At 39.5% G+C, this 14,427-nt stretch overlaps 2 protein-coding genes across 2 annotated transcripts; one reads left to right on the plus strand and one right to left on the minus strand.

The window, feature by feature from the left end:
• Positions 1-669: 669 nt before the first annotated feature.
• LOC118819435 (high choriolytic enzyme 1-like) lies at positions 670-8,016 on the plus strand. Its single transcript, XM_036587230.1, has 11 exons — positions 670-869; positions 967-1,052; positions 2,086-2,128; positions 2,321-2,389; positions 2,683-2,745; positions 2,878-3,018; positions 4,492-4,609; positions 5,368-5,546; positions 6,084-6,165; positions 7,609-7,739; positions 7,830-8,016. Coding segments are annotated over exons 2-11 (897 nt in total). The 5' UTR covers positions 670-869; positions 967-983; the 3' UTR covers positions 7,832-8,016.
• A 3,029-nt stretch (positions 8,017-11,045) lies between these two features.
• Positions 11,046-14,427, minus strand: fadd (Fas (tnfrsf6)-associated via death domain). The gene is made up of 2 exons (XM_036587157.1): positions 13,823-14,427; positions 11,046-11,785 (listed from the first exon to the last, which is right to left on the minus strand). Exons 1-2 carry the CDS (start codon positions 14,112-14,114, stop codon positions 11,505-11,507), a joined length of 573 nt encoding a protein of 190 aa, XP_036443050.1. The 5' UTR covers positions 14,115-14,427; the 3' UTR covers positions 11,046-11,504.

Here is a 14,427-nt window from a genome sequence, read left to right on the forward strand (position 1 = left end):
TTCTATGCCCAGCTTCAGAGTTCTGAATCAGATGCTTCAGAGTTCTGAATCAGATGCTTCAGAGTTCTGAATCACACGCTTCAGAGTTCTGAATCAGATGTTTCAGAGTTCTGAATCACATGCTTCAGAGTTCTGAATCAGATGCTTCAGAGTTCTGAATCACACGCTTCAGAGTTCTGAATCAGATGCGTCAGAGTTCTGAATCACATGCTTCAGAGTTCTGAATCAGATGCTTCAGAGTTCTGAATCACACGCTTCAGAGTTCTGAATCATGGTAAAAATAATTACATTATGATTTCCAATTGATGTCAACTTCTTGCTATTGCATTCACATATGCACATATAGCACTGTTGGAATGTACTCATAGTCCACTGACTCGATTTGAGTGATTAAAAATTAGGTTTCAAAAATCTTTACTGTATTTAAACCACAGCAAAAGATCAACTGCAGCACAACGTGAACTTTAACTTTGGTTCATAAGTGTCTTCTAAATCACACTAAACATTTTAATTGATTTCCTGGATGTGTTTTCTTAAACTAAACCTTGTTTACGTTCAGAACGTGTTTGCTCGGCAGTTTCTCTGTTCTTTTATTGCTCTGTATTGCTGTAGATTAAGATCATAACGTTTTATTGATCTTTGCTCTTTCACCCTAGTAGGTGGATTATGAGTTGTGTAATGCTGCACGTTTTACAGTTCTGCACTGCACATGATCCAAATTACTGCGCATAATTAGGAAGTTTATTTTGTATTACCGTCTATGATTATTACACATCATAAATGTACACCGTTACAGTGAATAGGAGGCATTTAGTATAAATACAGTGCCAACGCTCAGTGTTCTCTATAGACTCACATACCTACTGCAGGTAAGTGCTGCTTCTTCTCTTGACTGATAGAGAGAACGTGGTATAGGTTCTATTTAACACAGTTTAACATCCTGTTCTTTTGTTCTTGTTGTTCTAGCTTTCAGCCAAACGCCCATGATGTCTCTAACCCAGTTTGTCGCTCTCACTCTTCTCATTGGCTCTGTGCTCTGCTATCCTGTCGAGGTGACGATGCTTTTTGATCGCGTTTTTGACATGTCCAAAAGTTTGTGGACACCTGCTCGCCTAATGTGTCTTCTGTAATCAGGGGTATGAATAGGGAGTTTGTCCTTCTGTTGCTGCTGTAACAGCCTTTACTTTTCTGGGAAGGCTTCACACTAGATGTTGGAACATTGCTGTGAGGATTTGATTGCATTAGTGGGGTCAGGTACTCGATGATAATAATGGATGATCAGTTCTGGATCGTTCTAGCTCATCCCAAAGGTAGTAGATGCAGCTCCACTGCTCCACAGCCCAAAGCTACGGGGCTTCGTACCCCTCTAACCGACACTTGACATGCCATGAAGGCCAGAGTGTCCCATTCTACTGTAAATACTTTTCTATAGAGATTATACAAGCTGCATGTGCAACTGAATGCCTGTTTCAGCTAAAGGTGCCCCTTGAATTAGCTGAATTCAAAGAGGTGTCTGGATACTTTTGGACATGTAGTGTACATATACACTGAATAAGTACTGCTTTGAATGTAACTGATTCAACTCATTTCCACATGAATAAAATAGATCAACACAATTTTCATTTGTGTGGAAATGATGTACTTAAATCAAGTTCATTCAGTCCATCACTGTTCTTAGTGTATAGCGCCCTTCATAAATATTGGCACCCCTAGTAAACATAAGCAAAACAGGCTATAAAAGCCATTCTTTATTGTGTATCCTTTTGATCTTTCATTCAAAATATTAACAAAAAAATCAGAGTTTTACTTCAAGTACAATGATTTTAAAAAAAAATCTAAATCTAATTCGGAAATAAATATTTTCCTAAAATCTATTCATTTAATACTTTGTGCAGTCTTCTGCTGTAACACTTAATGAAACCAGAGAACACATGGAAAATCATCTGAGACCATTCCTCCTTATTTTTTACAGCTCATTTTGCTCATGACTACCAGTGGTGCCAATATTTGTGGAGGGCACAAAAGTTTCGAATTTCAAGCTTGCATTCCAATTATTGTTTTTTTTTCTTGTTGTTTTTTTTGAAGGATTTATCTGAAACAGAGCTGTATAGCGCCGAACAATTGATAGGTAAGTTGAGCTCGCCACTAAATCACAGCTACAGGAAACTAGGGATCTCTTATGAAAGCCAGTCCCCATTAAAAAGCAAAACCATGCTTTAATTTTATCTATAATATTTTTGTTTAAAAAACAGTATCATTCAGAAATTGATATTGTCATCATTTTGAATGACATCCAGCCCTAAATATTGCTTTCAAACAGACGCACAGGTGCAGGAGGACTATGAACCTGAGTTTCCTAACCTTGTTGAAGAAGCAGGCTACTCTCAAGGTAAGCTATACTGATTGAGCCCCCCAAAAATGATTAAGGTCTTTTATGGCATCAATGTAAGGACTTATAAATGTGAAATAGACATATTTATAGATTATTTTTTTCTTTAAGGGTTTCTTAGTTTATCCTGTCCCAGTAGAGTATGGTGGAATTTGTGAAAGGTTTTGGTTTGTTTGTTTTTGATCTGTAAAGTCTGTAAATTTTTTGTTGGGCTCTTTTAAAACTCTTTGGTTACTAATATATAATAGTGACAGCTCTAGAATAATAAACTACATTGAATTACATTCAAATAGAAGTGACTGAGGAAGACATACCCGATTTCTCAGACATCACAGAGGCTGAAGACGCTGATTTGGGTGAGAGATCTTCTTGTTTTGAGTCTATTGCACTTTTGCACTTATGAGTATTAGGTACTAAGAGAATTTGTGATATTTGCCGTCACGGCAAAGAACAAAGGGTTTAATGTATTGTTCATGTTGCAATTCTAGAACATCCACTTATTACATATGGGGATGTTGCTGTGAAGCCTAGATCCCGAAATGCTGCTCCATGCACACTTAGGGGATGCAAATGGCCAAAGCATGCTAACGGATTTGTATACGTGCCGGTGGTGATTTCATCCCGTTACAGTAAGTAAAACTTGTAATATTCCAACAAAACCTTGATGATTCATGGTCTAGAAAGATCTAGAAAACTACAGAGATATATTTACTCACTGTCCACTTTATTAGAAACACTTGGTACTTCAACTCACAGCCACTTCATGAGCTACCTTATAAGTTCACTATATAGATATCCAATTACAGACTGTAGCCCATCCGTTATGCACAGTTTATCAGCTGCTCTCTACCCTGCTCATCATTGGTCAGTTTCTGACCACAGGGCTATTACTTTTCAGCAGTGGCACTGACCTGATAGTGGCATAGTAATTTGGTGCTGATATGAGCGCATCAAGTTTTGCATGTCAGTTGTTAGGTTGAGAGTGGTCCTCCACCCAAAAATATCCAACCAAGTGCAACTCTATGGCCAGAAACTGGCCACTGATGAAGGGCTAGAACAGGGGCGACAACCCAAATGTTAAGAAGAGCTATTTTGTGCTTCCAATAAAAATCAAACCACCTTGGGAGCCACAACATTTTATGTCCATTTTACCATCTTGGCTGTAAATATGTCTCAGTATGTCCTAATGTGCTAGTAAAGGCTAAAAAAATAATATAAATAAAAATGCAAACTTTGCTTTAAGCTTTGGCTCAGCTATAGCTGCTTTTCTCGCATCTCTGGCAGGAAACTTTCCCTCAAAAGTAGGATTTTTTTTTTTTGTACAATGTCTCTCAACGTTCTACTTTTTACGAGGCTGAAGTCGCTTCTTAGTCCCAAGCGTCTTATTCAAATTTATTCTAACTGTTCCACCTTAAATGGTGCCTGAGGCACCAGAGTGTAACCGCTGCACCATTTAAGGTGGAATAGGAAAATTCGAACAAGAAGCTGGCGAACGAGAAGCTTCAGCTTCACAACTTTTTAGTGTTTGACAGCTTTTTGCAGCAGATTAAACATATAAGGAAACCAGCTGGAGTGATTATAAAAGTCCATTTGTCTCCAAATGATCAATGTTCATCTTAAATCTTTTTCTTTGCCATTTCGTTAGCTACTGGCTAGGTGAGATTGTTGTCTGCGTTGCTATAGTGACCATCAGTACCACGCCAACCTTCTGGGTTAAAGGGTGAATTAGCATTTATACATTCATTCTAGCATTTAAGACCATTTATTGTTAGAACTGTGTTGAACGATCAGCAGAGCTTTATTTTACAAAGGAGGATTATTTTATTTTTAACCAAAAATCTGATTCTGCTGCGGAGCCACAACAGGGCTGTAAAAGAGCTGCATGTTGCCGACCCCTTGGCTAGAATATGGCTAATACAAGTAGTGCATCAACAGATGGGCTACAGTCTCTAACTGTACCTACACCTGCAACAAAGTGGTTTCCAATAAAGTGGCCAGGGCACTCAGACATTCTAAACATACATTTGTGAATGACGTCTTGTGATCAGTATGAGATTGTGAGGTATCATGACAATTAAAATGAACTTTCTAATCTCATGCAGATCAAACTGAGAGAAATATCATCATAAAAGGCCTCACAAGCCTACACAACACTACCTGCATCCGGTTCGTGTGGTGGAATGGACATAGGGATTACTTATATATCTATCCAGGTCAAGGGTACGTAGAACATTTCCAAAATGCTAATGATGCACACAAACGACATCATGCTAACTGGTGGCTACTAGCTGCCATTCATTGTTAGCCACATAATTTGATCAAACCTATTCCTTAATGAAACCCACATCATGAAAACTTAATTTCCCTTGCTTTTAATACATCATAGTGGTCAAAACAGACCATTCACTTTACAATTTATGAAGGTCATGTAGGTAAAATAAGCTTCAGAAACAACATGTAGCATTAAAAGTCTTGCCAAAGGACATGTTTTAGTGTAAGTTGGTGTGCTCATGCTGCCAGTTGTAGGCAGTGGTGCTACCCACAATGCTATACCAACTGAATTCATTGCATTTATACATTAACCTATGCAACCAACATCAATCTAGCCACTCCAGTTCACACTCAAGTTACGAGGAGTGTTTCAGCTGGAACTGCTTTTTAACCAAGGCACAATACAGGTTGGCCAATCAAAACTGAGGTCATTTGCATATATAATTTCTAAAAGGCACAGTAACAAAAATAGCCTGTTCATTTCTAAGAGATCAAGAAAGGTTGGAAGGTTGTCATGTTAAAATAAAAAATGACATTTTTAGCACAAATAACACACAAATGCTGTAACTGGACTTCAAATATTAAAAATAAAAGAAAAAATGAAAGATATGGGCCCTTTTATTAAGCTTTGCTAAGATATGTACCCTGCTCAGATTTGTACTTGTAAAAAAAGACTTCTCTGTGACTGTATTTGTGTATTGGTGCAGGTGCTGGTCATTTGTGGGCCGTCAGGGAGGACAGCAGGCCCTGTCCCTCCAGAGGCCTGGCTGTGTCTATCATCACGTAGTGCAGCATGAGATGCTCCATGCTCTGGGCTTCCACCATGAGCAGGTCCGCAGTGACCGCAACAACCATGTCATTATCCTGGAGGAAAACATCATCCCAGGTGAGCGGTGTGGACGCTGAGGTGAAGTGATGTGTGTTGCAGAGTAGGATATGGTCAAGAACGAGACACAACCAAACACCCCACCACCACACTCATGCTTGCATACATGGAAATATACATGAATGGATTGGTTCATATTGTTTATTCATTAATTAACAATTTGATTAAAGCTACAACATAAAAGCATAGCAACGACAGCGTGGTGGCCTAGAGCAGGGTGGCCCAGAGGAAGTTGCCTGAAAGCCCCCCTGCCCCCTCACCCAGTGAAAGTCTGATGTTTTTATACATCTTTTGTTTTTTACATTATCTTTAGTAGCAAAATATATAAATATAACATACACTCACTGAGCACTTTATTAGGTACACCTACCTTGTACCTACATTTATTGTCCATTTTATCAGCTCAAATTACCATATAGGAGGCGAATATGCCTGCTTACAGATGTACAGATGGTTTCATTTCTTATTTTGGCCGCTGTGCCCCTTTAAGGTAACAAGTAATTTCATTTTTATTTTCTGCTGCAACCTCCTTTCCAGGCAAAGAACGTAACTTCAGACAGATTGCAACCAACAATCTTTGGACTCCTTATGACTACAGATCTGTGATGCATTATGGGAGGTGAGTTTATGAACACATTGTAAATGTAAGGCAGTAAAATATGAGTTTACACTGTTGAGTGATATTTTACTTCTGTCCCTTTTCATACAGCACATGTCTATGACCATTCATTGCTAGATTGCTAGAAACAGTAGTTAGAAAGTCTGCTCAGTCAGCAGCTGCATGGACAGCTCCTTTTCTTTTTAAAAGATTAAGGTGGATTTGGGTGGAAATTCACAGAAGCTCTTAGAGAGAACGTCAGCCAGGAGTACATATTACTTATGAAATAGTAGACCTGCAGATATCTGCCTCAGAGCCTAGCAGGTCGGCCTAGAAAAGGCATTTTCACTGACTGACTGACTGACGAACTTTGTTGAAACACACATGCACGACAAGTGTAGCCAGCTCACAGTTGGCCTGCCAACTGCCATTCATCCAACAGAAGGAGAAAAAGATAATGAAAAAGAAAAATGGGGAGAGTTGCCCCATTAGTTGCTATTTAACTGAACTTTTAACGGATGGTGATTAACACTGCATTCCCTGTTTAAACCGTCACTTAAGTAGCTATTTCTTTCCAGCCAGTGGCCAGCTAACAGTGTTTTACTTTCACTTTCTCACACTGGGTTCAGCTTATGAGATGGCGAGATGCCTTTTAAATGGTACAGATCGGTACAGATTTGTTTGAGGTTTAGAAAGTAACGTCGTTGTAAAGTAATGAGAACTGTGAGATCACTTTTCCCTGGAAGTAGCAAGTAAAGTGACCCCATTACAGTAATTTGTAATGGAATATTTTTGAATAACTACCCCAGCACTGGTCAATGATGGGTCAGCTTCTTATTTTGGAGCATAACCATAGTTTTGTATTATTGGAGTAGATCATGTGTTTAGCTAAATCTTTGAAAGTTGGTGGTTGGTATAGTGTAGTGGGTAACACTTCTGCCTTCTAGGCTGTAGAATGGGGTTCAATCCCCTGCCTGGGCAAGCGCCCTACACTATACCAATAAGAGTCCTTGGGCAAGACTCCTAACACTACCTTTGTCTACCAGTGTAAAATGACCACATTGTAAGTCGCTCTGGATAAGAGCGTCTGCTAAATGCTGTTAATGTAATATGAAAGGCTAATTTTGGACCACATGTTTGTGAGCTGGTTAACTTTCCTGTGGGGTATGTTTGTATAATGCTGCCCCAAGAACTCAAATTGGCTTGACTGTAAAATGAACATACTGCTACAGGCTTATAATAGTAATACTGATCCTACAAGTTTGGGGTGTGAGGTTTGAGGGGTGTCGTGAACTGACAACTGTGTCCCCCTCACTTTTAAAATGGCTGCTTTGCCAAAATCTGCAGAGGAGAGAGTGAGTGTCCTGGTGCTCTGGTAAAACTCGGCCTGCCTAGTCTTGCTTTGGCTCCGAAGAGAAATTCCAAATGCTGTGCTGAATTCTGCTGATCTTGTTTACTTTGCAGGTACTACTTCTCCAAAGACAGGGGCAGACTGCCAACCATCATCCCAAAACCAAACCCCAATGTCACAATAGGCCTCGCCACCCAAATGAGTCGCTATGACGTTCTGAGGGTTAAAAGGCTTTATATGTGTTGTGAGTATTCAATCCTTCTGTTCTAATGACAAATCAGAATGCTTTAGAATGTCCAGCAACACAATCATTTTACTGTCTTATTTCTTACAGAAGCCCATTACTGAAAAACGAAGAACGAAAAGGACTCAGTTTTGTACTTATAAGCAACATTCAGCATATCTTTATTTCTTTTATATAACTGTATTGCACGTAGTGTATATTTTGTTTTTCTTATGTATGATGTATCAATATCTGTAAAAAAAATGCTTGATTAAACATATATTTCCGTTAAAGTTCATCTCAGACTAAAGTGCTTTTGTCAGTGAATGATGGAAGATATTTTTGCAGGATTCCTGTTTTATATTGACGTTACCTTAAAGCGCCCATAATCTCCACTTATAGTCTTTGTGTGGCTTTATGTACCAAAAACAGCCACAATTCATTTTCGCTTGAATATTTTCCAGCCTCTGTTTGTATTTTCATTAAGAAGGCTGTGTCCTTATATGTAAATGACCTCTGTTCTTATTGGCTGCCCAGCACTGAGCCTCATTCAAAAAGCAGGCTGGGTGGAAATGTACCTCTGCTATAAGCTGCCTGCAGGAACAACACTACATCACTTCATCATGAATGTGAAGTCGTATGTAAATGTGTTCATGGTTTTGACATCAGGACATCATTGTGAATTCAAATCAGGCTATTTTTGCTGCCTAATGTCCAGATATGGACCCTGGACATTTTGAAACATTATCAGTGATGACATCCAACATCAAACTCTTGTTTCAAACAAGCAAAACAAACAAGGTTTTCTATTATATGGGCCCTTTAAAGGGACATATCGCTGGTGTCGGATCAAAACCTCGCAACTCCAAAATGAGAACTTTACAGGAGAAGGAGAAAACATACTCCACTTTTAATGTAAGTCAGTGGAACCAGACTTTTTTCCAAGTTGTTCTGGGTCATTTCTGGTGGTCCATTCATTATGAAATTTACACACAATATATAGGACCACGGGGACTTTCGATTTATGTCAAAAACTGAAAAACGACAAAAATGGAAATACAAAGTTTTGTTTCGACAGTAGGGATTTTTTTTTGAAAAGCATGTGTGGCCACTCAGTTATGTCATTGCCACTAATGGCAGATGGACAGTGAACTACACCTTTGACCTTATTTTTTACAAATTGATTGTACACTTTATTAAAGATGCCAGGAGGGCTCTGTGATGCCACAGGATAATCGGCTTTGGTTCTTTCAAGAAATTTTTAATGGATGCTTCCATTAAATACTCCAGTGGTTTTCAACCTAATCTCTATCTTTTCTCTTTTGTTAGTAAAAGAACGGAAATACTGTTGACTCAAATTCCTTGTGTATTGGCTTTTACTATAAATGTGTTCAAACAATTTATAGTAAAACAGACTAAAACAATATTGGGTACATTACAGGTGCTGTAAATGGAGTTTAGGTCGAGAAACAGTGGAGTTCTCCTTTAAGGAATCATCTATTAAAATGCTTTTTTAGGGAACTGATGGTGGTTCACTCCAAAGAAACACTTTTAGCACCTTTATTTTTAATTCCAAATGGATTTAAGGGATTTGAATAAACATCATCTGCTCTGCTTGGATCATTTGACAGGGCATTTTTAGAAATGTCATCAGATCTGGCAACAAAGTCTCCCTTAAAAATAAAGGTGCCAAAAGGGTTCTTTAGCGGGAGGACATACAAAAAGTACTACTGGTTCACCAAAAGACCATGGAAGGTTCTTTAAAGAACTCTGTAAATAAGGAGAACTTTCAAAAGTTGTGTGTAAGAGGCAAACCACGTGTGTCAGGCTCCAGTCCTCGCGGAACAAAACACTGCAGACTTCAACACACTGCCTCATTAAACACACCTGATTCAGCTCGTCAGCTAATTAGCAAGGCCTTCATCAAATGAATTCAGAGCATTAGATGAGGGTAAACGCTAATATACGCAGCACTTTGGCCTGGAAGGTCCCCAGTTTGACATGCCTGATGTAAACAAAGTCATTCAGAGTGATTTGATGTGAAATGCTAGTTCTAGAGGAAGCCAGAATTGTTTATAGGAATGAAGTAGTTATCTTTGTGCTGCCTGATGCCTGAGACCTTTTGTCTATGGTAGGTTTGAGATGAGTGTTTAGCCAAACAACAATTTTTTAAAATCCCATTCGTGGCAGAGGTATACATGCAGGGCGTTGTAACACAAAATAGTCCCAAAAGAAAACTTATTTTCTCAGACTTGCCTTAATTTTAACATTATCAACATTTTCAACATACATGAAAAGTCAGTGTTCCCAGGTGATTTTGGACAGTAAATAAAACGGCTTTGTGTTGTAGACATTGCGACCCCTGGTTCCCATCACCACCATCGTAAAGAAATTTGAGTCGATACTTTTCTTTAGAGTGAACCTTTTCACATCAAAAGACTCTCTATGACTATGATTTACCACTGAATTATGCAGATGGTTTGAAAAAATTGGCAGAATTCCTCAAAGTTTAATAGTAATATGAAGGTTTTGTACAAAGTAAAAATCTTCTAAGCCAAGAACCATTTAGGAACCATTCTTTTTAAGAGCGTCAGATTATTTGGAAACTTCTATTTTGGCAATTATCATCACTGTGTAAATTCTGCCCTAATACTCTATTGTTTATTTAACTTTAAATGTTTTCAGGCAAATAAAAAGTGATTCTGATTCAGATTAAGATATGATATATGATCGAGTTTCTTCGAAATTCTTTTTCAGGACTGATAGTAACATGACAAAATCTGGTGGTAGGAGTGAAATGAGCCTTTACACTAAGAGTGCATTTCAAACTCTACTTCCTGCCACTTCAACATGTTCCTGCCTGACTGCCCTATATTTACTTAATGAGGGCGCACCTTCGTATTAGTACACTGTAGACCCTCAGACGCATAAAATGTGTAAGCCTGCTGTTCTTTCTCTGAACTGAACTGCAGCCCAGATTTCATACCAGGAACAGACGATATTCAGAGGGCAGCATGTTTGTGTGGAATTTATTTGTTCTTTAAGTTCACATTACCTTTTCCTGGTTATGTTTTTAATAGTGCCTTCATGGTTTGGACAGTTTTATTCATCCTCTTGCCTGCATGAGCTCCATTTCACATGTTTAATAAGTTACGATGGTTGTGGTTTTCTCATCCAGACTATTGAGCTGACAATAATAGACACAAAGAACTGCAATTAACAATTTATCTTTTTTGATCAGGGTGTTAAAGGCGTAAAGTGGTGGATTAGCTATCTTACTTCATAGCTGTCCATACTCAGTCACTCCCAACTGGCGTCAGACACAGCTCAAGCTCAAATATACAAATTTTTATTTCTAACATTCTTGAACTGGGTGGAATGGGGAAGTAACGCTTCTTTAAATATATCTTAAAATGATACGTATAATTTATACGTACTCATTTTTTAACTTTGGCCTGATTTATAATACAACAATTAAAAAACAAATCTCATCAGAAAAACATTTTTGTAAACAGAATGGGTTCACAGTTTACATAATTAGGCATAGTCCACCCTTTGTTAGCATACCTGAGTAAAAGGCTTTAGAATAACAGTCCACAGAGGTCAAAAGGGGATTTCCCATAGAAGTACCAAAGTAATTTTGATGCCGAAGTGCCTTGTATTTGGCAAAGCAGTTGGGTAAATGAGCTTAATACACAGGGAATCTAAGAGAACTCAACACTGACAGCACACATATGTCCAGTTGGCTGAACATTAGAAGAGAGTAAAGAGAAAGGATCACATATTTTAGGGTGTACTGGCATTCATGAGCTCTTTCTCCACAACATCAGCAGTGAAGTTCTGGCTGCAGGCTCGAAGTGCCTTGATCAGTTCGTCCACCTTGGCCTGCCCTTTGCGCATCTTCTTCCACTCCTTGATGACCTCTCTCACTTTCTCCTCCAGGTTGCGAGGGTGTTTCTCTTCTATGCCGTCGAGCTTGGCATCACCAAGGAGCAGTTTGCGTCCAAATTCTTTCCACTTCTTTCCCAGATTGTCAACTATGACATTTGTTGCAATGCTGATTTTTCCTGTAACAGAGATACAGAACTTATGTAAAGTACATATTCTGCATAAATCTTCTGTTCGTGGAGAATTTTTAGTAGGCTATTCTTTTTACTTTTCATACTTATATCAAAATAAACAGAAAATGATGGATTATTATTAATGCTTCCTTAGTTTTCTTAATAAAAAGGCTTCTACATAAATGCAACATAAGCATGCTCATCATTTAGGAGCGTATCTATGATTAAGTTTATTAGATCAGGGGTGCACAACTCTGGTCCTGGAGGGCCGGAATCCAGTGCAATTTACCTGCTCAAACACACCTGATTCTAACATCTAATTGCGAGGTTTAGTGGCTGTGTTTGAACAGGAAAACTACCAAACTGTGCTGGACACTGGCCCTCCAGGACCGGAGTTGTGCACCCCTGATTTAGATTATCAGAGCACTTAGTAAACTTATCAAGCTGACTAGTTGTTGTCCAGTTGTTGAGAGTTGTGGGCCTGTCTGTTCACTACAGGCACTGACACTAACACTATGAAGGCTAGACTTGAGATGAAAGACGTCTGTGATTACAAAGTAACCAGTGCAGGTGGTTTACTCGGTACCACATAGTTAGATGGACAGTCCAGCTAAAATGAAAAAAATGTACCATTGCTACATCTGTTTTAAACACACCTAATAGCATCAGTGGCTACAGTGGTGCTTCAACAGTCTCTACAGTGAATTTTTCCATTGTAAAGACCAGGACCCCGCAACCTTCTGGTGATGTATATTGAAGGTGGAAGGAACTTCTTAAAAAACTACACTCTTAAAAAAGATGGTTCTTCAGGGGTTCTTTGGTAAAGAAAATGGTTCTATAAAGAACCATGAACACTCAAAGAACCCATTGCATGATTAAAGCGTTCTTGCACCATGAAAGGGTGATGGAGAATGTTCTGTAGATGGTTCTAAACAGAACCTTTTTGAAAACGGTTCTTCTATTGTTGCAAACTTGACACTGTAATAATAGAAAAACGCTTTCTGTCATTCACTTTTGGTCATTTATTTCCCATTTTGTTTTAGTGTTTCTCACATCTCTCACTTCTGACTCACTTTTTTTTTTTAATTGTAGAGCAAAAGGATCCCAAACAGAGAACAACAGCACCTCTACCAAGTCTTTGAGGAGGTTTTTTGGGGGGGCCCAGCTTGTCAGAATAGGAGTGTTAATGCTGGATTATTTTATGCCCTCTATACAGCACTGAATAGGAAACATGGACTGATACATGCTTATAAAACTTATAAGAGCAGGAGTCCAGACCTGTACCTATAAGTAAGGTCATCATAAATAAGAGAGGAACCTGATATCTACGGAGCCCCGCTGGTGACGGGATGGTGGGAACGAGAACACAGCTTACTAAGTCGTGGCCATGCATTAGGATCTCGTCCCCACGCTTTACTAAGTCGTGACCACGACTTAAAGAGTGGGAACGAGATCCTAATGCGTGGCCACGACTTGGTAAGCCGTGATCTCATTTTCACGCCTTACTAAGTCATGGCCACGACTTAATCATCTCATTCCCATGCCTCACTAAGTCGAGGCCACGCATTAGGATCTCGTTCCCACGCGTTAATAAGGCGTGGCCACGCATTATTTTTATTTATACAGGATGTCACCGTCAGGGCTCCGTACAGGTCAGCATTTCTATTCTGTAAAGTTTCATACGGGCTCTGATCTCAGACCAGTGCTTCTTCTCTAAGGCGCTCACCTCCTACACTTTCAAAAGCAAGGTTTTTTTCGTACCTCCTGTTTCTTCTACTCGACTTTATTTCACAGGCGTAGTTCTATGCTACTCCAGACACCGCTGGTAAACAGCTGGCAAACGATCAGGCTAAAAGCTGATTCTCAGCTGAATTTCCTACAAAGCGGTGGAGGCGTTGCCTTCTTATTCACCAGCTCATTTTAAGTTCCACCTTAAATGGCGCAGCAGTTCATTGTGACGCCCGTGAAATTTCCTGCAGACGCCAGAACGTAACCGAGGCAGTATTTAAGGTGGAACGGCCAACTTTAGCTTCAAATACAAACCTAGCTCTGCTTCATCTGGCGACTCGGCGGGGTCCGCTTGTCCTTCGTAGGTGTCGATGATTCCCAGCAGATCTTGCCGGCCTATTTTGTCGAGGAGCTCCCGCAGATGTTCAGTGTTGTCGGGCCCGATTATTTCCCTCTGAATCAAATAATCGAAAAGCTGGATTCCGTTTTCAATCTCCTCAGTTTTTTTCTTCCCAATTTTGTCCGCACACAGAAACTTAAGGCTCACCACGTTGTCGCTGCTGAGTTTGTTGGATATGTCCAACAACATGAATTTAAATCTCTCCATGCTGTCTGAGGGGATCAACGTTAACGTTAGGTTAGTTAGTTTACACTGTAGACTGGCTGACTGACTGGCTGGCTGGCTGACCGGTCTACAGCGGGATTTCCAACATTTCTGTTGCAGATGTTTCAATTTCGTTTTCGTTTCCAACTCCAGTGACCTCCCAATGTTCACTCCATGAGGTGAGTCCGCTCCGTTTATCTCTGAAAAAGGGGAAATACCGGTTTCTTAAAGTCTAAAAACACGAAGCCCTCAAAATATCTTCTGTCCTGTCAAACTGATCTCGGAGAGCAACGGTGCCTTTTGAACTTCCTGTTCA

The sequence above is a fragment of the Colossoma macropomum genome, unplaced genomic scaffold (genome assembly GCF_904425465.1).
Source record: "Colossoma macropomum unplaced genomic scaffold, Colossoma_macropomum, whole genome shotgun sequence".
In the NCBI taxonomy this organism is placed as follows: Eukaryota; Metazoa; Chordata; class Actinopteri; order Characiformes; family Serrasalmidae; genus Colossoma; species Colossoma macropomum.